This window comes from Rhinolophus ferrumequinum, chromosome 14 (genome assembly GCF_004115265.2).
Source record: "Rhinolophus ferrumequinum isolate MPI-CBG mRhiFer1 chromosome 14, mRhiFer1_v1.p, whole genome shotgun sequence".
NCBI lineage: Eukaryota > Metazoa > Chordata > Mammalia > Chiroptera > Rhinolophidae > Rhinolophus > Rhinolophus ferrumequinum.
In genome coordinates, this window is record NC_046297.1 from 5131869 (window position 1) to 5156765 (window position 24897).

At 39.0% G+C, this 24897-nt stretch overlaps 1 protein-coding gene across 2 annotated transcripts in view; it reads left to right on the plus strand.

Annotated features, from left to right (window-relative positions):
* The window catches only part of MRPS28 (mitochondrial ribosomal protein S28), a 77021-nt gene extending 53586 nt beyond the window's left edge, over positions 1-23435 (plus strand). Inside the window, exons 3-4 of one of the 2 annotated variants that reach the window (XR_004424994.1) lie at positions 13011-13168; positions 23015-23148. Coding sequence is in view for 1 of the 2 variants with exons in the window: in XM_033126553.1 (XP_032982444.1) it covers positions 23015-23183 (169 nt within the window). In the remaining variant the exon portion in view is untranslated. Of the gene's footprint in view, positions 1-13010; positions 13169-23014 lie in introns of both variants that reach the window. The other variant, XM_033126553.1, reaches the window with a different exon arrangement.
* The last annotated feature ends 1462 nt before the right edge of the window (positions 23436-24897 follow it).

The following is a 24897-nucleotide window of genomic DNA, read 5'->3' on the forward strand; positions in this document are numbered from 1 at the left end:
CCTTGGTCTTCATAGCCGTTGGTGAGAAGAAGTCACATGACCCCACCTTGGTGTAAGGGTGCTGGGAAGTAAAGTCCTTGGCCAGCCAGCAACAGCTGTCAAGAGGCGAACAGATCTTTGGCAAACAAAGTTTCTCTGGTGTATTTATTTCGTTCAACTCCCCTGTGTCATTTACCTCTCTTCAGAGGCAACTACCTCCTAGAATATGTTCCATATACTTCAGGTTTTTACATTTTTACTCTATGTGTACATAGCCATAGAGACTATATAATATTGCTTTGTGTGTATGTTTTTAAAATTTAAAACATTATTTTTAAATGTTTCGCTTGTTATCATTTTGTAATATTTTGACTCAACATTTGTGTTTTTCCATCTGTCCAATAATCTACATTGAGATCTAGTTCATTCGCTTTACCTCCTACGTAGATTTCACTCCTTGACTACACTCCAGTTATTACTTATACTTTTCTCTCGTGGTGAACCTTTAGGTGGCTTCTAGTTTTGTTTTTTATGAACACTGTGAGCATTAGAATCTTGTAGATGTCTCCAGAGACAAATGCATTTCTTTCCCTGTATTATCTGGAAGCTTAATTGATGGGTTGAGACTATGTATACCTTTTCTATTTTATTAGTTACTTCCAAATTGGTCCCTAATGTTATTATTTCATTTTACTCTCCAAGTTTATGGCAGTTCCCATTTTCTCACATATTCACCAAACATTGGGGGTTTTTTGTAGACTTGATTTTGACAGTGTAATAGATGAGATGTTTTGATTCGCTTCTTTATGTCCTCTAGATATTAGTTCTTTCTTACATGTGTTACAAATTACCTCTTTTCCAGCTATCTCCTGCTTTACCTTTTTCATGCTGACTTTTGTAAAGGTTTTAAATTCTGATAGCGTCAACTGTGCCCATCTTTTCCTTTATGAATTGCTATCGTAGTCTTAAAGGGCATCTGTATCTCCCCTTGAATCTGGGCTGCGTGATTCCTTGAACAATAAAATATAGCCGAGGTGACATTGTGCCAGATTTGCGCCCAGGCTCTAAGAAACTGGCAGTTTCCATTTCCTGTCTCTTGGGATGTTTTTGGAATGAAACCACCATCCTGTGAGGAAGCCCAAGCCCTGCGGAAAGGGACATGTGGGCAGCAGCTGTCAGCCAGTGCTTAGTTGCCATCTTGGAAATGGTCCCTCCCGAGTGTCAGTCCAGTGACACGCCGTGGGGCAGAGATGAGCTGTCCCGTCTGAGCCCTGCCCAGATTTCACATTCTGGAGCAAAATGATTTCTGTTGTTTGATTGAAGCCACTGAGTTTTGGGATAATTCTGTTTCATAGCTGGAATAATATGGCTCTGTGTGTCTATTCTGGAAAAGCCTTTCCTACCCTGAGGTAAAAAAGATACCGTGTTTCCCCAAAAATAAGACTGGGTCTTATATTAATTTTTGCTCCAAAAGATACATTAGAGCTTATGTTCAGGGGATGTCATCCTGAAAAATCATGTTAGGGCTTATTTTCCAGGTAGGTCTTATTTTTGGGGAAACACGGTACTTCCCCTGTTTTTGTATACTACACGAATTCAAATCTTGAGTTTTCACACTTCATTTCTGTAATGTATCTACAAATTATTTTTTTATAGTAATTGTGATAAAATACATACAGACGGTGCCAAAAAATGCATATACGTTTTAAGAAAGGAAAAAACTGTGTTAATATAGACCAATAACAAAAGATGAATACAAGTCCCGTGTGACGTCTGCAATGACAAGAGGTGCTCAAAGTGGTTCCCATCAGCGTCCAGACACTTCTGATGACGGCGAACTACTGCTTGAGCAACGTTGGCCAAAGTGTTAACATCTCTTAAAATGTCTGTACATATTTTTGGCACCCCCGCTATAACAAAACTTACCACTTTAACCATTTTAAAGTATGCAGTTTAGTGGCATTTAATACATTCACAATGTTATGCAGCCATCACTTCCATCTCGTTCCCTAACATTTCAATCTGCCCAGAAGGAAACCCTGTACCCATTATATGGCTTATTTCAATGTGTGATTTGATATAGAGATCTACTTTTTTTTTCTAGATGTAAAATCAGTTTTCCCAATGTGATTTGTTGAATAACTCATCATTTTCCCCCACAAATGTAAAATGCTTTCTCTATCATATACCAAGTTCACTATATATACTTAGGATTGTTTCAGGGCTGTTCATTCTTCTCAGTTCTCTTGCCCAGGGAGTTTACTAAAGTAAATTTATATTTATAAATATGCTGCCTCGTGGTTAGGCTTCTTGCCAGCATTTGTGCAGTTGTTCTCTGTATGTGTGTGTGTATTGTTCTCTAATAAACTGTAACAGGTTTCTGAATGGCCTTCCGTGTGAACAGGGTGCTAGGACTTTCCAAAATTCTGGCCATGTTGAGACTGACTGTGTTTTATGTATTTTGTTGTGAAGTCCTATGTTCTTAGGCAGATCGACATAACTATATTAATAAATGCCACTTGATGGGAGCAGTCATATGTTGATTTGAAATTTTGTGTTTGACAAAATTGTGGCTTTCCATGAGATTACTCTTAAGTGCACATATCTTACCACCATTCCACGCAGACCTGAGCCAGTGTGGTCATAACCCACTGTAGGTTCCTTTTGAATGCTAATGATAGCCTCCAAAGAAATTCCAAGTAGGTGAGGACTAGCTACTACTTACAACCTCATTATCAAGTGAGAGTGAAAGGAGATCTGAGAACTCGTGCTGTTGCACGTAAAGACACACACACAGAGATTTACAGCTAGATATTCACAACCAGGCACAGGCAGTTCTTGGAACTCGGGGAAACCCCATCTCTCAGTCCTCAGAGGCTCTGACCAACACCCTGGAGAAAGGGGGGCACTTAGGGAGAGTTCTGCCCCCTTCATGGCCTGCGACAGGCAAACAGCGTCTTCTGCATTTCAGGCGGGACGGAGGTGCGTTTCATTAAAAGCAGGCATCTTCCAGAGGGAAAAGCATCCATGCCCCGTGGGTTCCTCGGCTCTGTTCTTGGAAGCACGGGGCAGGCGTTCAAATGCTAGGAAGTCAACCCCTATTTCTTAAATGCTTTTTATTTCACAAATGGGACCCTGTGTTTAATATTCATCATTTTAATTATAGCCCATTATTTTCACTAATGAAACATTTTCTGACATTCGATATGGTGATTAGCAAAAGGTCGGTTGTCCACTGAAATACAGGTAATAGAGGCACTTAAAGTAACCACTTCTAAAATACGGATTTTTTATGATTACTGTTGACCATCCCCTGAAATGTATATAAGTATGTCTTCAATATTTCAAAGGAAATTGCAGACATGGTCAAGTATAGTCACTATTTTCAGTAAAGTAAAAATATTTCCTAAAAGAGAAATATGATTGTCAGTTCTGCTTATAAACTCTAGACTTTTAATCCACACTGAACGTATACAGAGGCCATTGCAATGAAACACTTCCTTGCAAATGTTAGTTGCTATCAAATTGTTTTCAGCCTCCAATTCAGTTTTATCCTGGCCTGATTCTCAGATTATTTGGAAGTTTTATAACAATGCTAATGTTAGAAAAATCAATTGTTGTTTGTAACTCTTACACTTGGGAACACAAATCTTTTAAGATTCCTTATTGTGTAGTGTATTCAAATTAAAGTAGAAATCAGGAATGTTTATCTAATAGTGAGGTTTTGCTTCTGTGCATAGAATGGTGAGGAATCTAAAATTTAAATGATCAAAAACAATGTAACATGCCGTAAAGAAAACAATTTGGAAATGTACTGTGTTGTCGGTAGAAACTAGTTGTATTCGTTCTTTCCTTCGTGTCCTGTAGCTGTTGTCACCTGGCATACTCTCCAGCGGTATGACGGGCAAGCAGCTGCCTTCGCAGCCACTCCAGTCCCCGAGTCCCCGAGTTTCCTCGGCCTTTAGCACCCTTCTTTCATCTGTAAAGACGAGCACGGCAGCTGTCTTCATGTATTGGAGTAGCGCTGGCTGGTTTGCTGAGGCAGCTGCTAGCCTGACTTCACAGCTGGGGAAATAGCACTTGGTATTAACAACAAAATTTACCAGAAGTATGAACAAGACAGTTGGCCGGGGGAATCTTTTAATCTAAGATCCTGCCCAATTCGAATGAAATAGGGCTGTCGATTCCTCCTAAAAATACAAATAATGGAAGGATATTGAAGTAATTTTAAATGTTTCCTGCTAGCCCCCTCTCTAGCCACCCTCCACCCTTTTTTCCCCCAGCATCTCTCCTTCCTGAGTGATTTAGGACAGGGACATACAACTGTGGGTTTTTTGTTTGTTTTATTCAAAAGTGGGCCACGTACTCAAAATTCCTTTTATCTGTGGATGGCACATGAGATTTTTTCTTGTATTAGCAATACTGTGTTTCCCCGAAAATAAGACCTAGCCAGACCATCAGCTCTAATGCATCTTTTGGAGCGAAAATCAATATAAGACCCCGTCTTATTTTAATATTATATAAGACCGGGTCTTATTCAATATAATACCGGGTCTTATTTTAATATAGTAAGACTGGGTATAATATAATATAATATAATATAATATAATATAATATAATATAATATAATATAATGTAATATAATATAATACCGGGTATAATATAATATAATATAATATAATATAATATAATATAATACCAGGTCTTATTTTAATATAATGTAAGACCGGGTCTTATTTTAATATAAGACCGGGTATAATATAACATAATATAATATAATACTGGTCTTATATTAATTTTTGCTCCCAAAGACGTATTAGATCTGATGGTCCAGTAGGGTCTTATTTTTCGGGAAACACAGTAGTTATAATGGCTTGTTAGAAAATTTTTAAAATTATTATTTTAGTAGCATTTTAAAAGCAATCTTAACAGCAGTTTCATTAACTTGAAATGGGGAAAGTGCACAAATACCACCCCAGCAGCGCCCAGAGAGCAGTCTTGAGGACTGGGGGTACCTTCACAGAGATCCCAGAACAGCTCTGGCTGCAGCCTTCTTCTGGTCCTGCTGTATCAGCTTTGTTTACGCAAGTTTCATGAAAGAAACTAGTGTCGCAGAACCAGATGGATACAGACATTGCCTGGAATTGGTCATTTAGCCAGAAATTTGGGGGTAATTCTGGGATTTTGAGACTCTTCAAAATCGCAGAGTTTTCATACCTTCACTTTTAGCAGTCTGTTGTTGAAACTGCACCGTCCTGAGCTAGTTATAAAGCATTGTCCATGCCAATGACAGTTTGTGAAGCGTTGGGAATTGTGAGTTTATTTGCACCCTTCTTCCAAAGGCATGACTTCCTGAGTCCAGGATGGGCCAGGAGTCAGTGCAGCCTGTGTTGCCACCAATTTACCCACTTTCCTGCGGGATTAGATGCAGCCCGGAACCTCCTCAAGCAAATCAGGAATGTTCTCATTTCCCCCCGCAGTTTTCAGTTCTCTGTGCTGCACTATCTTGCCACGTCAGTGCCAAACATTGTGTGCATTAGGGCTCTAAGTTGAGTCTTGGATCTCCAGGTGCTCTATCTGACTCAGCTTGTTTATTAAACCTCTTCAACAAATTTCCTTACCAGCTGATCACATTAAAATAAGTTAGACACGCACAAACCAAGTTTCACTTCCTTCCATAGCAGCTGGGCAGCCATTAGCAGGGACATGAAAAACATTTTTCGTCTTAATCCCTTTCTCCCTAACTTAGAGTAGTTAAGTCATGCATACTCACGCTGCAGAATGCCGTGGAAGGTATACATAGCTACCTTTTCTTTAGATCTGAATAAATTGTCAAAACTATTTTCTCTTTCATTGCAAGTGACTTATCCTTGGCAATGAACTTAACTTTTCAACATTTAAAACTAAACTTCTCAAATTTATTTCTAGCTCATGAGTTCATGCCAGCTAATTTGACTAAAAAAAAATGAGTCTAAGATCGTAGAAGAGCTGTATTTCGTTAGAAGCAGCATGTTGATTTACAAAGACGAGGAGCAGGAGGTTTGAATAGGTCACTTCTCAGCGAGTCTCGAGGGTGTAATTTTTATATTAGGTCGGTGCAAAAGTAATCGCGATTTAAAGGGTTAAAAATGGCAAAAACCGCGATTACTTTTGCACCCACCTAATACTGTACTTATTTGTCCCACAGATGTCTTTTCTTAGTCAATATTTGCTTAGTGTGGGAAAATGAGCATTGGCAAAAGCTCTGGCTTTAAGATTGCACACGCACAAAATGTTACGCACAGAGAATAACAGAGGGTATGGAGAATAGTAGTTATATGTTTGTGCTCTTTGGAGCATCGTTCTTCTCTTGAGACCTGGAAGAACAGAGGCAGCAATGGATCAGGAAGTTACATTGCCACGTTTGGGAATGAGGAAAGGCGGGAAGAGCTGAGGGTTTTCATGTTTCTCCAAATGATGTCATTTATAAAGTTATAAGTCCCAAAGATTCTATGTCTCACTTTTTCTTAAAGACACATTTTTCTAGGATTGGGGCTAACGTTCCACTAATGTGATTTGAAATTTTAAGTTTTAAGCACAGGTGTATATCACTGCCTTGTCTGTTTGTGGGGCAAAGGGATAATTCATCTTTACAAGTGATGGCTTTTTTTCAGCTATTTCTGTACTGAGGTCCAAAAAGTAATGAAATATAATCAATGTTGTGCTCTTTGTTGCTTTTTCATGTGTGAGAAAACTCTTTCAACAATCCTTTCTACCCCAGGGGTACTATAGATGGCTTGTACTGTCAATACTTTTCTGCATGTCTTTTGTCCAGTACAATACGCCTCCTTGTCCTTTTTTTGAGAGTGGTGGTAGAATTTCACCTAGCATTTAAAATGTAGATGATGCATTGTTTGGGAAAGTTGGCTTTGAAAAAAGTAGTTTAAATCTAAGTGAATTATCACCTAGGTGGTGTGTGGACCTAGACCAGCAACCCGATACTCTGGGAAAGCTACGCGCGCCACCTTTGGAGACAGTGAAGAAAGAGAGACTCCGCTGTACAGTTTCTTTCGCTGTGAAATAAAGGCAGGGCTTCTTAATCCCCGTCTGATATTCTTCCCAAGTGGGTAGTATAGGCATATACCCCATCCTGCAAAGCTGCTGTGAAAAGCAAAATGCATCAGAAGAATTGGAATAAGAGAAACATTAAAAATCGTTTGTCTAGAATGCGATTCCTGTCATGAGCGCCCCCCAGAGCAGAGCAGAGAACCTGCAGGAACGGAACGGGGGGTTCTAAGAGCAGTGGCCACAAACCCCCTGAACACCTGGTATCTTCTACCAGACATTTCTGCTCAATGTGTAACCCGTGATCTCCCCCGAATGTGAGGGATCAGCATGTCTGGGGATGAGGCCCCGAAACCGGCCTTCGGCACATCCCCAGCTACTCCAGGTGCTGACTGAAATTGAAGAAACAGTGCTTCCGGCCTCAGAAAGAGCTTCATCCACCCTCATGAACGTGCATTTCTGAGTAGGATGACTGGGTTTCCCAGCTAAGAAGAGACAGGCACGGTGTACTTCTAAAAACAACGTAACGTAGGAAGTTGAGGCAAGTGCCAGGCGACAGAAGGAGTAATGAGATGTGGACCACAGGGTCCAAACGCCGAAAGGTACGCTCCTTCCGAGGACCTTCTACAGTGGAATATTTAATAACAGATTTTTCAAAATGATGACAGACCTGGCTGGGTTTTATTACAAAAATAATCATTTATTGCTTGTACCGTAGACTTTTAAATATAGTGCAATGACCTAAAAAGGGCAAGGAAGTCTGTGTATTCCAGGTACCTCTGACTAGGAATACTTTCTGCTTTCAAACTGCCATGCAGGCAAAGTATTAAAAAACAACGGGCTAATTGATGGCACAGAAAACGTTGGCTTGCGTGACGGCATCACGATGGGACTTCAGGAATCACTGTGTCCCTGAGCAGGCAGGGACTTTCTCAGAGGACTGGGGTCCTGCTCCCAAATGTGTGAGAAGGTGGCCGGCCCCAGGAGCTGCTTTTGCAGTGTGAGTGAAATCATTTTGAAGGGAAGGTGAAAGCTGGGAGAGGTAACCGAGTCCGGTCTGAGGAATGTGTGAGAAGCCCTGCCCTCGTCTTTCAGTAAGCGTCTCTGGTTGCCGTGCTCTGGGTGGAAACCAGAAGTGGAAGCAGCAGTCGCCACAGCTCCCCCAGCTCCCCCAGCCCCCCCAGGCCGCTCAGCACATCCAAGCCCCCTCCACTCTTACGAGGTGTGACGTTCAGTGCTTCGTTTCACTGCAGAAATGTTTGTAAATGCACCTAAAGCTGTTTTTTTCACTTATTTATGAGATCAAATCAGGGTTCCCTGACAGAAAACGCATTTGTATCACTGAACTTACAGTTCAACTTCTCCAGAAATCAGTGAAGTCGTAACTTGACAGTCTAATGTACCTTTTTGACAGATTTGCAAACAGAATGGTCCACTTATCGGTGAATTCTCTTGCGTCACACACCTGGTTTGGGTCTAACTGGAGTAAACAGTTGGGCTTTGTCAGTGTCTTTGAGGACAAGGAAACACTGGCCAAAAGCAAGATGTTTTTGATCTGGTGGCTTTCAGGTGCTGAAACTTCAACCATAAGGTGTCCCCGTAATTGTAGCTTTCAGTCAGTTTACTTGTCCTGACCCACTAACATAGTGAAAAGGGCCCAGACTGGAGTCAGAGATCAGGGTTTGAATCCCAGTCTTACGATTTACTAGCTTGTGACTTGGGGGACGTTTTTTTCTCTCGGAAAATAGTGACAGTAACATCTCCTTCTGAAGTTGTGGGACTTGATGGAAGAACATGTCAAGTTCCGAAGCACATGTGTAGCAATCGTAGGAGTTAAGGAAATTGCATTAAAAAACAAGCCCAGCGCTCCGTGGAGGCATGTGTGTTTCTCTGGCACACCCACACCTGCATCTTGGTACATGGCACTCGCGTTCCACATGACAGGCAATGTGCCCCCGCTGCACGCTTATTCAGTCATTAAATCAAAAGGAATCGGTACATCCTTAAAAAGTTGTGTCGTGTTGGCAGGGCTTCACATTCCTCGTTTCCTATTCTGCCTTTAATTTTATTTATGTGCATGATTTGGTCGTATTCTAGGGAACACAGAAAAACAGGTGTATTCATGAGCTTCTAGAATTATAATACTTTAAAAATATAACATGAACTCTGCTGTGTACAGTGAGGAGAAATCCAGATCACAAACCAGGAGACTGTATCACTTTTTCGGTGATGTTTTTAAATACCATGTCATAAACTGGTATCAATAGAGTACAGCTCTGCCTCGCTTATTTGTGTAACAGCTGCTTTGCAAACACTATTTTTTTTGGCCATTTTAAGCAGATAATTGTATTTATTTATTCATTCATTCATTCATTCATTCAAAAGAAATACACAGACAGGTTACTGTAGCAGAATCACAAACAAACTATGTGATTTAAAACCAGTTTACAAAATGTGCACTGGAAGCAGTGATATAACTCGAGAGAGCAGGTCCACGCTTTCGGAACTCACAGATCTGCCTGTAGCTTCCTGACTCCTCTGCAACATGTCAGGAGGTTAAACAGATGTAAGGTCTTAGAGAATGCTTTCGTCCTTTTAAAAGTCAGTTGGAAAATGATTTCCTTGGTAATGCAGTTTTGTCATGTAACATAATGTGAAGCTGTGCAAGGTAAAAGTGCACCCCATATTGTCTGTGACTTAAAGAATTAAAAACTTCATTATTTTCCATCTGTTCCGTTTCTACCAATAATTACGCACACACTTCTGCACAGATTGTAGTTATTTGGTGTTTATGTTGTTTCCATCTACTGAGAATTAGAGATACATTTCACACGGTCTGGTCTTTCGGGAATGAAAATCAGTGTCAGTCTGTTGAATCTTCATTAAACTTGTTGAGCCATGATTTTGTGATTGCCCCCTACTACATAAAATGATAAATCTAAGAGACTTTTCCAGTCCCAATCTCTTAAACTATTGTGCTGATTCTTTCTTCCTATGTATCCCTCGCTGCACCCTTCATGGGACATTTTATTTCACATGGAACTGTTGTTATTTCAATGGAACTGTTTTGATACCCAGGGAAATGTTAATGTATGTTTGAGAAGGAATGAATTACCCTTTATTTCTTTAATGATAATAAATTACGCCATCAATTCTAAGAGGCAGTTCATTCAGGGACTTTTTTTCTGGTTTTAAAACTAATGGCATATTTATTATAAAATAGAGAACTTTCTTACCATACCATAAAGTAATACCATCACTAACATTTTAATTTTTTCTAAGCAAGCATACATTTTCTAAAGGTGGTTGCGATCATATATACATATTTCATAACCAGCTATTTTCATTTATGAACTATACGGTGAACATTTTCTTTTTATTACATATTCTCTTAAACCTTTTTTTTTGGTTGTCTAGTACTCCTTGTAGAGATGTATCACAATTTATTTAATAAATCCTCCATAGTTGGGTATTTGGCTCTCTCTAAGTTGTTTCTATTTTAAATGAAGTTACAGTAAACATTCTTAATGCCCATCTCTTCTTGGATAAAATCTTAAAAGTAAAATTGCGGGGCCAAATGGTATCAGCGCCCAGATCCCCAAATGCTCTCCAGAAAGGCAGAACTGATTAAAAATCCCAACTAGTCTATTCCTGTGCAAGCATGGGCACTGTTTTTAAATATTAAGCATATTGATAATGAAAATATCTGGATTTAATTTACATCTATTTGATCATTAATCAAATTGAGCATTCTCGTGTGTTTGGGGAGCAGGTAGAAGTTGTGGACCTCTCATACCTCATTTTTCTCTGGTGAAGTCCTACTTACAGTCTTTGTCCATTTGTGTGCCTGAATTTCTTTTACTTCTTTAAGCCTAAATATTGATTTGAGGTGAAAGTTGACATAACAGAAGTCTTTCTGGGTATAAAATACCAAAATGTAATATTCTTGTGGAAGTAGTTGCTTATATTGTAACTTTTCTACAGGGAACATGTAGTTTATACGTTTTTTTTTTAATTCTTAAGAGTATATTACCATTTTTTAAGGTATTTTATTTGGCTTTATCACTCTATTAATAAAAATGAAGTTGTAGAATATTTCCAGAATTGGATCGCTCCTTTTTATTAAGCTACTGTTAGGGATCGTCATCTTTAAAGGCAGCGCCTTCGGATGACCACAAGTAAGCTCAGACGATATCAGAAAATAAATTTGACTGTGTTTTCAGGATTTGGACTTAATCGTAGATGGCAGATGTCGTTGTCTGACTGTGATGTTAAACAAACAAACAAATAAATAAAAGGGAAGAGGAAGGGACTGAAAGGCCATTTCCTTACCAAGCAATCGCCCAGTGTATTGTCTAGGAAATAAAGAAGAAAGCAGAAAGGGAAGGAAAGAAAGGACGAAGGAGAGAGCCAGTGCCGTGTGCTGTCGAGCACACAGATGTCCCTCTTGGCTGCCTTACAGGCTCAGGCAGGACTGGGGCTTCTGCAGACGGAGAATGTGAGGCTTCTTTGTTGGGGACAAAGTGCTGCCTGTGGTGGGAATCGCTGCAGTGATGGGAAAGGCTCGTCATGTATTGTTGGATTACTGTGATTTTCAATAGAGACAGTACATTAAAGTAGCTTTGTGGGCAGTGGATTGTTTCAGCCAAGCCTGGCTAATGACACACTCATCTTGGCAAACTCTATTTAAAAGGTAGAGCTGGCAGTGTTTTGTGGCCGTGGAGCCTGTCCCATCCTCGGGCATCAGAATGACTTTGCAAGGACTAGTTTTTATTCAGTGTCATCCAACAAGAGTGTCCGTGGCTGTAAAGTTAGAACTGTAACCACTTTTCAAATAGAACTTTTTTCCCCCTCATAATTACTAGTCTGTTTCAGAATTGTTGTCAAAGAAAATATCTTTTTAATTGGGTTGTTGCTTCTTAACCCACTTGTTCATTTAGGGTGAGGTGTTCTTACCGAACAGAAGGTGCAGGATACACGTTTCACATTTTAGCAATCTCTCTGTGTGTACCTAGAATGCTTCTCTCTGCCCGAACCATTCTTTGTTAAATCAGGGCTTGTCCTGGTAGACTTTTCTGTGTGCATTCTCGTACAGTCTTCTAGCAATCCTAGCAGGTCGGTACTACGGGGATTCCATTTCCCAATAAAGGTAACCTTGCCCGAGGTGACGTAAATGATCATAGAGCTGTTCACATAGCAGGAGTGGATCAGGAAACAGCATTGTTCTGGTACTCTGTCAGCTGGTTTGTCATCCGAGGTTTTAGTTCTCTCGACCCAGTACACCAATAGACTCTGGCTGGCTCTCTTTAGCCATTATTATAACGTGATATATGCTCTCTGAACAGAAGTCTGTTCATTCACCTTTTCTTGGGATGTTAAAAAGCTCCCGGATCTTGAGGTTTCCCTCCATTTTGCAGGCACTGATTTCGAAAGTCCAGTTGCATGAGCAAAGAAGGCTAGCTACAGGTAACCTGTAAAGAGTGGAATTTGCCAGGGGAATGGATGCTCCTCAAAGTAAAGTTTCTTACCAGGGCCTGCTCACCCCCTCTGAGTAGTGAAGAAAAGAATTACATCACTGTCCTACCCTGTATTGTTTTACTTTAAAAGCATAAGAATTTATTCAGAGACACTTACATTAGACAAAACGCTAACCTAACACAGTTCTTTTGGAATTTTAGTATTTTTTGAAAGTTGTTTTCTGGGTAGTGAAAGCTTTAAAATAATTTAATTACCTAATCCCAAGGAAATAGGCACAACCTCCTACTAAATAAAACCAAAAGCAAACAAAAAATGCTTTTATATACATTTTTATGTCATAAATAGATGATTTGATTTTGATTCAGAGACTTTGGAATGTGTAATATTTCTTTTTTTGCAGAATTTTATTCCAAAGATATTTGACTCTTGACAGTATTTTACTCTATTAGCATTTAAGACAAAGTCACCCTAGAGATGCCAGTCTGCTCAGAAACCTTTTCTTTCCTCAGATATGAAGCACAAGCCATCAAGCTGCTGAGCATACGCCCCTGGTCACTGTGTCGTCACACTCCTGTTTTGATAGGAATGACCCAGAGAGCAGGGAGTCCTTGAGGCATCCGAGTGACACATTGTCAGCACCTAAGCTGCCACTCAGGATATAAGATAAGTAAGTGTGGCTTTGAGACGGGAAGCCGGGTGAAGGAGCTCGTGTGACCGACCAACCGCTGGTGCAAGGGAGAGTTGTCCAGGGCAGACCACAGCGTGCAGAACCAGCTGCACAAGTTTTGGTAGCATCTGAGAATATAGATTTATTAGTGCTATCATTTTCTCCAACAATCTGTCGAATGCCAAAGTAGAAGGGCATACGTCCACATTCACACAGGTTTATTACAGAGAGTAGTGCAGGTCATAGAAAAAGATGGCGGTGTTTGACCTTTTTAAGTCTCTTCTCATTTGTACTAGAAGGTGATGTAGAAATCGCCTCCCTGCAGAGGTGATTCATAGGAGGGGTAAAATAACTCTGTTTCCTGGTCAAGTTAAGTGTGCATTTGTTTAGCTGGCCATCTAGCCAGCAGTCATGTCACAAATCATCTTTAGCTTCAGATTGGAGCCAGGTGAATAAGCGGGTCGTGCATAACAGATAAGTGCTGTCTGGAAATAAAGCAGGGCGCCTGTGGGGTGGTAGGTCATTAATGAGAGTGTCGTGCCTGCTGGTCTGGAAGAGTTCTTAAGTGAGGAAAGTGACCTGATTCTACGTTTTTTACCGCACATCTGACCTACCTTCTGACTAATTTGGCTGCTTTTAACTTGCTTTCTAGCTTTTGTGCTTCCTGATGCTGGAGGACGTAATTGGCATTCTGAGTCAAACAATCATAGAATTTCAGAAATGGAAGGAGTCTTGGAGGTCGTCTAATTCCGCCCTTACTAAATTGAAACTCCATCATTGCCACGGTGACCTCCATCTTGAAAATTCCCTGTGATTTCCTCCATTAATACACAAAATAATCGATCGCCTTTCTAGCCAGCCAGGTTAGAAGTTCTTCCCTATGTTAAACTGAAATCTACTCGACCTGCCAACCTCGACCTTCTACCCATTTTTCTTATTTTTGCTTTTTGTAGGCGTATGAACCAGAAATACACAATCAATAGTGCGACCTCTTTAATATGAAAGCCTTTCAAGTTCTTCGGACAGTTACAAGGTCCTCTTTGTACTTGTTTTTCAATCTGCTAAGTATCCTCCTTTCCGTAAGGTCGTCATTCCACAGAATATAAGATTCTGTCACCGTCTCCTGGGTAAAGCCCAATGATCAGTGACCTGCAATTGTGTTGCCAGGATGGATCACGATACTCTGCGTGTGGTCGGAAAAGTGAAGGGAGATTGACAGTAGTATGTGGAATGTAACTTATACTAAGTCAGCCTAAAACGGAATTAAGTTTTTGGGGGAGCAAAACCACACTTTGACTGTTGCCAGCTTGCAATTATTTAAAACCATGTGATATTACATCAAGCGCCTTTAAACTACTCACTTTCTGTACTTGTGTAGTTGGTTGTCTTTTTTCCTTTTAATAAAGGGCATGAACTGGAATGTTGAATAAATGTGCTCAGATTTAGGCAGATTTAGGGGTACAAAGGGCAAATATCAACCAGGGCCTGTAAGTGTCAAGTCCCAAGATCTATTCCAAGTCCGAGGGTCTTTCCAAAAGCAACCCACCTTCAGCCTCGTAAGCATGGGAAGGAGTCTTTGCATTCTACCCCCACCCTCCACTCCCCTTGTCACCTCTGGGTATCTTCTTGCAGAGGAGGCTGTTCAGAACTCAGAATGGCATGAAATCTGAAGCCTGGGTCTGATCCTTTTATGAAAGATTTTCCCCTCTGACCCTTGCCAGCCCACACAAGCTAGCGTGGTAACAGTCTCTTAAGTGTTTGGCTTTCTAAAAGGCATCTGAGAAAGTCTCGTCTTGTCTCGTCTCGTGATGAAAGGGCACAGAAATCAGGACCTACCTGCTAAAGTAGGAATTGGTGGAGGATGGCCTCTCGCTTCATCTTGCCTCCGTGGGCTGGGAAGGGATGAGCTAGTGTCTCCTTTCCTTGTTGGTAAATCCTCACCCCTGCAGATGCTAAGTAGGTAATTGTGGCAAACTTAACAATACTTACTGTGTTTCCCCGAAAATAAGACCTAGCTGGACCATCACCTCTAATGTGTCTTTTGGAGCAAAAATTAATAGAAGACCCGGCATTATATTATATTATATTATTATATTATACCTGGTCTTATATTAAAATAAGACCAGGTCTTATGTTATATTAAAATAAGACCAGGTCCTATATTATATTAAAATAAGACCGGATGTTACATTATATTAAAATAAGACCAGGTCTTATATTAATTTTTGCTCCAAAAGATGCATTAGAGCTGATGGTCCAGCTAGGTCTTATTTTCCAGGGAACACGGTATAACTAATTCAGAGATAGAAACCAGATTAAAAGAAAGAGAAAACTCAATCACAATCAAACCTAGATCTTTCTCTAATTCTTTAAAGCTCACACTCCTTCCTTTCTGCTACACTGACAAAACTTGTCTCTGGCGATAAATGTATATTTTTTCTTCTCTCATAAAATAAAAATTATATATCATAAAACATATGCCTTTTTGCTTAGATGCCATAATATTAGCTCCAACTGTCACCCCAATTTTAGTCATCAGTGTATCTCAGGTGCCTGAGAATATTTACTCATTCTGTTTCCTTTGGACTTTTTGGGTGTGTGTGTGTGTGTGTGTGTGTGTGTGTGTGTGTGTGTCTTTGATTTCCTAACAATTGTATGCAGTATAGACATTATGGACATCAAAGTAAGAATTGTGTGTTTTAAATATCAAATATTAGATGAGCAAAGTTGTTTTCCAGTATGAATACATATGTTCATATTCTGACCAGCAACAATTTTTTTATAAAAATAGACTTACTATGATTGTTAGATGATAGGATTTTTCTTTCCCAGATTTCTTAACACATCTTATTTTGTAACTCTAAGATTATAACTGTCATTATTGATGCCATATATAATATGTTCTATGCATATTCTATATTATTAAAAAGTGAAGTTATTTATTGGACATTTAAACATTTCATTTTTCACATTTCATAAAATAAATCAGTTTGAATAAGAGACAAACACTTTTTTTTGTTTATGGTGGCAAAAAATACTAATTAAGAGGACAAGGTTGAAAGGAACTTGGCTGTCTTAAGGGAAAAACAAAATCATGTAAGTATTTACATTAGAATTGCAGAAAAAGATTAAAATCCTCATCCAGGATGATTGCAGTTGAGGAAATGTAGTTTGGTGTTTTGAACAATCTCCTTTGCTTATACCTAAGGGCACGCAGGGTTCCATTGCCAGTTGTTATGCATTGTGTATTTTCTCCTAGTTGATAGTCACACCTTGTATAGTATTTTTTTAAGGAATAGTCATGCGTTTTTTGAAAGGGCTTTTGGTAATGATTCATGTAGCAGAAGTTATGATTATAATAATTTTTGTTTCCAAGTACATCTTCTGCTGACTGGGATAATAAATTAGGATGTAAAATTTGTGCTGTATTTTAAATTTTAATGAAGGGACATATTGGAGAGCGATGGAGCTGATGCACACGCCCTCCCTTTATTTTGTTAACCACGGCAGCTGTGCTTGGTATACAGTGCAGAGAGTTTGGTGGTGAGAGGATCTTGACAGGCGTCTTACTTACAGGCTGAACAGAAGGAAGCAACAGGCTGGATGGGTCAAGGAGACATGGCGATGGTACTTTGAAAAAGTGAGACAAATCTAAAATATATCAAGTAGTCTGCGTATAAAGGCTCACTTGTTAATTGAATTTTAAGGCTATAAAATTTTTTATATAGCTAATAAAAAATCTTAGATTTTTGCGTTTTGTATATATATTTAATCAATTTTGCATTTAATATTACCCTACTCTATATTAATTAGTTTTCAAACACTTAAAGTTGTGTAAAAATAGAATAAAACATAGAACTGCAAAAGACCTTAGATCTATTCTAGCACTGTGCCTTTTAATGATGAAGAATGCACACAGTTCATTTAAAGAACAAAGTACACTCAACACACACACATATTCTCTCTCTCTCTCTCTCTCTCTCTCTCTCTCACACACTTACATATAGATCAACATTACTGTGAACACTCATACAAATTAGAAAAAATAGATTGGTGTTAATTAAACCATTAGAAATATTTTCATTTTTTCTCTTCAAAAAAGAAAAATTTACTCGTAAAGTCTTAAAGCTTTAAATAAGGAATTGTAAGAAAATCAGAAAAAGTTCTGAAGTATTTTAACTGACTGGGATGAAAACATAGATGGTTAATGATTTCAAAAGAACTATTTTTAAAACCTCGGAGAATTATGATTACAGCAAGACAACTCAATTGACTAGCAAAGTCAAAATTCTTCACAGTATTATTCTTTGGATACTGAGGTTCAATCCAAGCCTTGTAATTGTCAGCTTTGTATTATTTAATATGTTTGTATCAAAGATCTAGTCAGAGAGTCTCTCTATTTTAAGTCTGAGAACCATCACAAGCGTGCACTGACAGATGTTAAAGAATGTCTGGAAAGAATGTCAAAAACCTCTCCAAAGAAAAGTCTTTAAACTATGTCCTTAATACAGAAATGCAAAACCAGATTTAATTGCCCTTTTCCTAAACAGCTCAGATGTGCAGCTCATTTACTGCAGCATATGGTCTGAAAAGTGCACAGTGGAGGAGCGTGGTCATGGTGAAGGCCGGGATGGAACCCGTTTGGGCTGGAGTTCAGACTTCAGTCCGCGGCACACACTTCGAGTTAAAAGCAGCACGGCGAGCAGGGAAAACTAGGCTGTCTTCATTTGAATGTGCTCATCAGATACGTCCTCGTTGCCCTTGAAGACCGCAGCATTTAGTGATTTTAACATGAAATAGTTTTCTGAAAGATTAATATCTGGGTTTTCTCCTAATTAAAAGATGTTAAAAAAAAATAGACAACGGGGCTTGAAGTCATGAAGATTTTTTTTTTTCTGATCATTTAATTCATTATTTGTTACCACCGAACAGTCATTTTTCTAATGGGGAAAGATTAAAATAATGAGTTGGATGGCAGCAACAAGGCTTACCTTTTATTTCAAAGGGAAGACATTATAAGACTGTATGAAGTGGTAAATTCTTACCTCCCCTAAAAGGATTAAGTTTACAGTTCTTGCAAGAAGTCACAGGTAATTGAGAACTTAAGAAAAGGAAGAGGAAAAAAAAAATGTGTGAATCCTCTTATATCACTTTGTGGTATAGGCAAGTGACTTTACTTCCTGTATTTCAATTTTATGTCTGTAACATGGGGGACGGTCTTTATTGAGAATTTAATTTAACCTCTAAATTCCTAATAAGACAATTCAGTTGCTGTGTGTCTAGTACAGTGTCACAGATTTGAGAAAGAATACAAAACCAGGAAAGAAATGTTTGAGGAGTTAGCAACGGCAAACGTGGATCTGATTGTTTATTATTGCTGGTTCTAGCTATTAATAGTAGTAGTTATTTATTATAACAAATTATTTCAGAGTTCCATTTTTCCTATGAAGCTAGTCTTTCTGCAACTATGTATATTAGTATATTGTGGGACAAGTATGCTTACTATTTTTATTGTCAGTTTGAAATTGTGGAGATTTGCACTGTTAATTAAAATTAAATATAATTTAAGAATTCAATTCAATTACACTAGCTATATTTCAAATGCTCAAGAGCCACATTATATCGAGTGTTTCCATTATCATAGAAAGTTGTGTTGAACAGCAGAGTTTGGTATCATTGACATTTTAATTAAGTTTCAATGCATTTCATTGAAAGGTAAGACCATCAGTCATGTATTTTTAGATGGCAGGTATAGAGGAGACTGGTCTACCAATGCAAAGATTTAGCTAAAGTTTAACCTGTAAAAAAGATACATTGAACATATATAGCCAAACACAAAAGTGAAATGGTGGTGTCGCTTGAGTAATGTGATTTTCTGAAACAGTGAACGATGCTTACTAAGATTCTGAACAAAGTCAATCTTCTATCAATGTGTACACAGTGATTGCATTCTTGGATATTCATTGTATACTTAAACTTTTATTAAAAAACAAAAAAATAATCAATAAATAAATAACAATAAATAACAATAAATAACTTGTTTTCCGTCTTTGGCAGGCATAGTTAGGCCTTTCCCCCACCTCCATGTCTAGTTCAGAAGCTGGACAATTCTGTGGTACCAAAGAGTTCTGAGCTTTACAGAATGTCTACATCCCAGCCACCCTTTCTAAATGTCAAGCTGATATTGTGACAACCAAAAAGCACTTCTAAACATTTCCAACACATTATGGTGTCAATATTCAAGATGGTGGACCCATCTGGCTTCTTAAGATAATGATCGTAAGCCTATTCCTTTGTTGGGTGTGTTTTCTTGATTTATCTTTTTGTTCCATATTTTTAAGTTGAAAATGTAATGCTGCTGTGGGCCCAATTCTTTAACACTGGTCCTTATTCATTCCTACTAGGTTAGACTTGATTAAGTGACCAGGGATAATGAAAAGAAAATGTCTTCACACACACACACACACACACACACACACACACACAGGGCTTCTGTCTTACATCCATTGGAAAGTAAGGCTGTGGTAGAGGTTGGCTCTGCCACTTACTAGCTGTGTGGCTCTGAGCATTGGCCAAATGAGCTTGTTCAGCGAATTCCTGGGTTTTCCCACCTTAAGAAGCACATTGGAATTAAAGCAACAGAAATAATTATTACAGTCCATGATGTTGTGTAGGTGAAATAAGGACCATTTTCTTTGACCTCAAGAAGATAAATAGACTAAAAATCGAGAGGTGTTAATCTTAGTGGTCCATAGATGATCTTCAGGTAATCCTTTGAAATTGTAGCAAAATTATGTTCATAGGTATTTGTCAATTTTTTAGAAGAGTCCATTGATATTAATGGAATAAGAAAAACCAGTTAAGTATAAGAATGATAGAACCCCATTATTGAAAGAAGATACAGATTCAGGTCTATCAAGTCAAGAAAGGGGGTGGTTGATTAGGTTAGAAGTTTATTATTGAAATGGTAAATTTAAAAAGAAGCTAAAAGTATGCTTCTTGGAAGAACAAATAATGAACCTAGAGAAACTAATCTTCCACTTCCAAGAAATGGTGTGTGCTGAAAATATAGTAGATTCATAGAAGGCTTAACTCTATCAAGAATTAAAGAAGCCAGGTGACAGGAGACAGGTAAAGTTAGACAGCTCTACCTGCCCTGCGGTCTTCCTTGAGCCACTGTGGGAAAGAATAGTAGATGAGATAAATCACTGCGACCCTTCAGTGACTGACGCTTTGTGCTGCTTTCTTGTTTCTAGTTGTATTTTGATAAATGCTGAGAAATGCGGACTGTTAAATGTGGAGTTCTCTGAATTTTACTTGCTTCTGTTCAATGCTATTTTGCCTCACATCCTCAAAGGAAATTCAACATTCATTTCCAAAGAAACGGTTTTCGTTTTTGTAGAACATTTATGTTATATTTTAACAGAGGAACGATTATGCCATTAAAATTAGTAGGATTTGAATCAAAGCAAATACTGGAAGAAAACCCACCTCCACATTTCTCTTCTACTGAAATTCGTTACTGATTTAATTATAACGTGGAATGAGCTGGGAGTGCTCTTGTGTGCTCCACTAGAGTGCCAGGTGTCCCTGGGCTTGTCTTGATGGTGGTGATGGTGGTTGTGGTGGTGGTGGTGGAGGCAGTGATGGTGATGATGGTAGCTAACATTTCTGAGCATTTACAAGGGGTTGGCATGAGTGGTAACTCATTTCGTGCTCACAGGAACCTGGGAGGTAGGCAGAATTGTCTCATTTTACAGACGAGGACCCTGAAGCAGAGAGAGAAAGTGACTAGCTCAAAGTCGCGTATGTGTAAGTGATGGAGCTGGGACATACCTGGTCATCCGGCTCCAGAGCCCTCACTTGTAATCACTGCATTGCCTCTTGAGGCTTTTTATACCTCGGCCAAAATCTTTGAATAATGTGACCATTTAAAGGCTGCACAAACAATCCGGGGAAAGACTTGACTGGCATATTCGTTTTAAATCTCGTTATGTGGAACAAAGGAAACCCAAATGGGAAGACTAATTAGTATAAGCGATTATCAGAGGCTACAGTGCTGAAGTTCACCTCAGACGACGTTGGCAGAAATGGAGTTCTCAGAAATACATTCATTCTTGCTTTCCCTTTAATAAAGTGTTTCAAAGTTAAAGCGCAGATAACCTCCACATTAGTTGTGTGGCTGTTCCTTTGAGGGAGAAATATGCTGACCTGTTCGTGTCCTGGATTTCCCAGAACGGACAGTGTGTACGGGAGGGTCAGCCCCCTCCAGGCTGTCGGTGGCCTTTTTAAAGGGACTCTTCTTGGGTTCATTTCTCCATCTATGTGGTCAGTGCATTTGATGCGTTCTGCCTGGATACTGAGGCACTACCAGGATTTAGATAGCAAGTTCAAGCAGTGCAGGCGACGGAAGCCGAGGGACAGGAAGAGAAGTATGAGGACATTCGGCCACTTCCACTGGAGCTTGCCACATGTGGAGCCCATCGTGAGAAGTGACTAGAAAGGTGGCCCCCGGGAAGATCGAGTCGTACTTCAAGCTCTAACCAGGGATGAAAGACTTGAAGGGCTACGTTCAAGAAGTACCGTGCCAAAAACTGAACACAGCGTGATAACTAACTGGATGTAGCAGGGGAGGGGATGTAGCAGGGGCGTCACGCATCACGGTGGGGCGTGCTCCGAAGACAGTGAAAGAATCCATTAGGACACAGGTAATGTGCAAACTGGTCAGCTTCACCCTGTCTGTGAACTAACCTCATTTTCCCAGTGGTTAACTCCTATGCAGTATGTCCTGTAATTGCTGTTTTCTCAGAATATAAAGCTATGCCTCAATAGTCTTGGATATCTGTTTCATTTCTTTAAACAAACAGAAACTATGATCTTTGCTGTCAAGTACACACACATACACATGTATGTAAACACACATAGAAAAGGACTAGAAAATGCAGCTGACTTCATTATTTTCCAAATTTTACAAAAGGACATTCACTTCTAAGATCAGAAAGACAAATGACTTGTTATTTATAAATTCCTTCGGAATACCTCACCAGACATTGTATGGATACAGTTCATTATATGGTATACAGAATCATTTTACAGTGACTTTTTAGGAAAGCATTGGTTTCTGCATTTCTTGCTTACATAGAATTATTTTAATTTTAAGATTAACTTCGAGTATTTGAAGTATATATTTTGATTTTTAATGATTTCTACTGTTCAATTGGTAGCAGTATTTTCACTCTCCTGTGCCTTTGTGTAATATTCATGTTTAAACTCTTACAATAGTTGATCAAGGGATAAAGGTAAACGAGTATGTTTTTATTTGGTACTATAAAATAATTTGAATATTTTATTGACCAGATGGAGCTATCCCTGCATGTTACGGCCAGCAGTACTCTTGAGTTACAGTGCAGTCAAGCCCCATTAGTATGCACCTTGCACTTAGATTTTTTTTCCATTTTGCTTTTATAAAATTTCCTTTAAAAGACGATTTTAATTTTAGAAGAAAAAAATGTGTCTGAAAACCTTTTTGTCCTCTTGATACTCTCTGACTTTAAAAATGAATGACATATTAAAATAAATGTCAGTTTCAGGAACTAACTGGTTTGAATTTCAGTTTGGAATACATTTTTATTTTGGCTATAAAAATCTTTAAAGGCAACTTTAAGGTGAAATTTCTGATACAACTAAATTACTTGTCTGTCAAAAACAACTATTTCTCAGCTACTAGTGTTAATCTCATGAACTTCAGCCAACACAAATTAAAATTAGAATTTGGATTTTACTTTAAACTAGTGGTTCACGTGATGACATAGGCAGCATTAATGAAATTCTGTTTTTCCTATTTAGGAAATACCTGGTAGGGACCAGAGTCCGGCTGCGGCTTTTAGATCTTGAACTGACGTCTAGGTTCCTGGGAGCCACGACAGACACAACGATACTAGAGGCCGAAGCCGTTCTCTTAGGACTCCAGGAGGAGAAAGACCCCAGACCCAGAGAGGACCCTCGTGAGAAATAAACGGACTTTGCTTAGTGCGTCCACTCCTTTGCTGAACCCACATACTCACCAAGAATGCACCTTGAAAATTGTGAATACATGACTGAAAGAAGACATGATAAATGAAGTCTGTAATTATAGCTCTTATTGTTAGAATTTTCTTTAGCTGTATCTTCCCTACGCGCTTTTATACCCATTTCTCCCTTTGATTGGAATGTGTAAACTGTACTGAGAAACCCTTGCATGCAATAAATATGTTTTGAGTGTCCTGTGTGCACAACACTATTCTAAACGTGAAAGAAACAGCACTAAACAGATTAGACAAAATTGCTTGCGTCGTGGAGCTTACCTTCAATTGGGGGAAGTAGTAAGTAAGTAAAATATATAGTATGTTATATCGTGATATGTGCTGAGGACAAAAATGAAGCAGGGAGGGCAGAGGATCTGAATAGACATTTTCCAAAGAGGACGTATAGATGGCCACAGGTACATGGAAAGGTGCTCGCCATCAGGGAAATGCAAATCAAGCCAGAGTGAGGTACCACCTCACACCTGTCAGCATGGCTGTTATCAAAGAGAACTACGATATAATTCAGCAATTCTACTTACGGGTATTTATCCAAAGAAAAAGAAAACACTAATTCGAAAAGATATCTGCACCCTCGTGTTCGTTGCAGCAGCATTTACAATAGCCAAGACATGGAAACAATCTAACTTGATGGATGAATGGATAAAGAAGATGTGATGTGTGTGCATGTGTCTGTGTACACACACACACACACACACACACACACACACACACGCACACATTGGAATATTAGCCATGAAAAGAAGACAGTCTTGCCATTTCTGACAACAAGGACGGACCTTATGCTAAGTGAAGTCAGAGAAACATGTACCATATGATGTCACTTAAATGTGAAATCTGGCAAAAAGAAAAAAACGAGCTCATGGATACCTATAACAGGTTGATGGGGAAAGGTAAAGAAGGCAAAAAGAGTGAAGAGGGTTAAAAAGTAGAAATTTTCAGCTGTAAAATGAGTCCTGGGGAAATCATGTACAGTGTGGTGACTATAGTTAATAACACTGTACTGCATATTTGCCAGTTGCTAAGAAAGTAGATCTTAAAAGTTCTCATTACGAGAAAATAATTTTTGTGACTATATATGGTGATGGGTGTTAACAAGACCTAATGTGATCATTTTGCAATATATGCAAATATCGAATCATTACGTCATATACCTGAAGCTAATGTAATCTTATATGTTAGATATATCTCAAAATAAAATAAGATAAAGCAGAGAATGGGGTTCTAAGGTTATCAGAGTGACAGATTGAAATTTAGGGGCAGTGTCAGTGGGAGGCCTCACAGATGACTTCACTTTTTTATGTAAAAGATTTTGTTTATTTTTCCACTGATACAGTATTTAGAGAAAGCCCTTCCAAGAACGTTCTTTTCATTATTATTGAGGTACAGTTGACATACCACATTATATTCGTTTCAGGTGTACACCATTCTGATTTGATATTTGTATGTATTGTGAAGTGATCACAATAAGCCTGGTTAGCATTCACCATACACAGTTACCAGGAATTCATTTTTGAGTAATACCTGAAGGAAATGAGGGAGCCAGCCACGTGAGTCTCTGGGAACAAGGATTCGAACAGAGGGAACAGCTGGTGCAGAGGCTGTGAGGCAGGACTGGGCCTGTCCAGTGGGAGGAGGGAGGAAGCC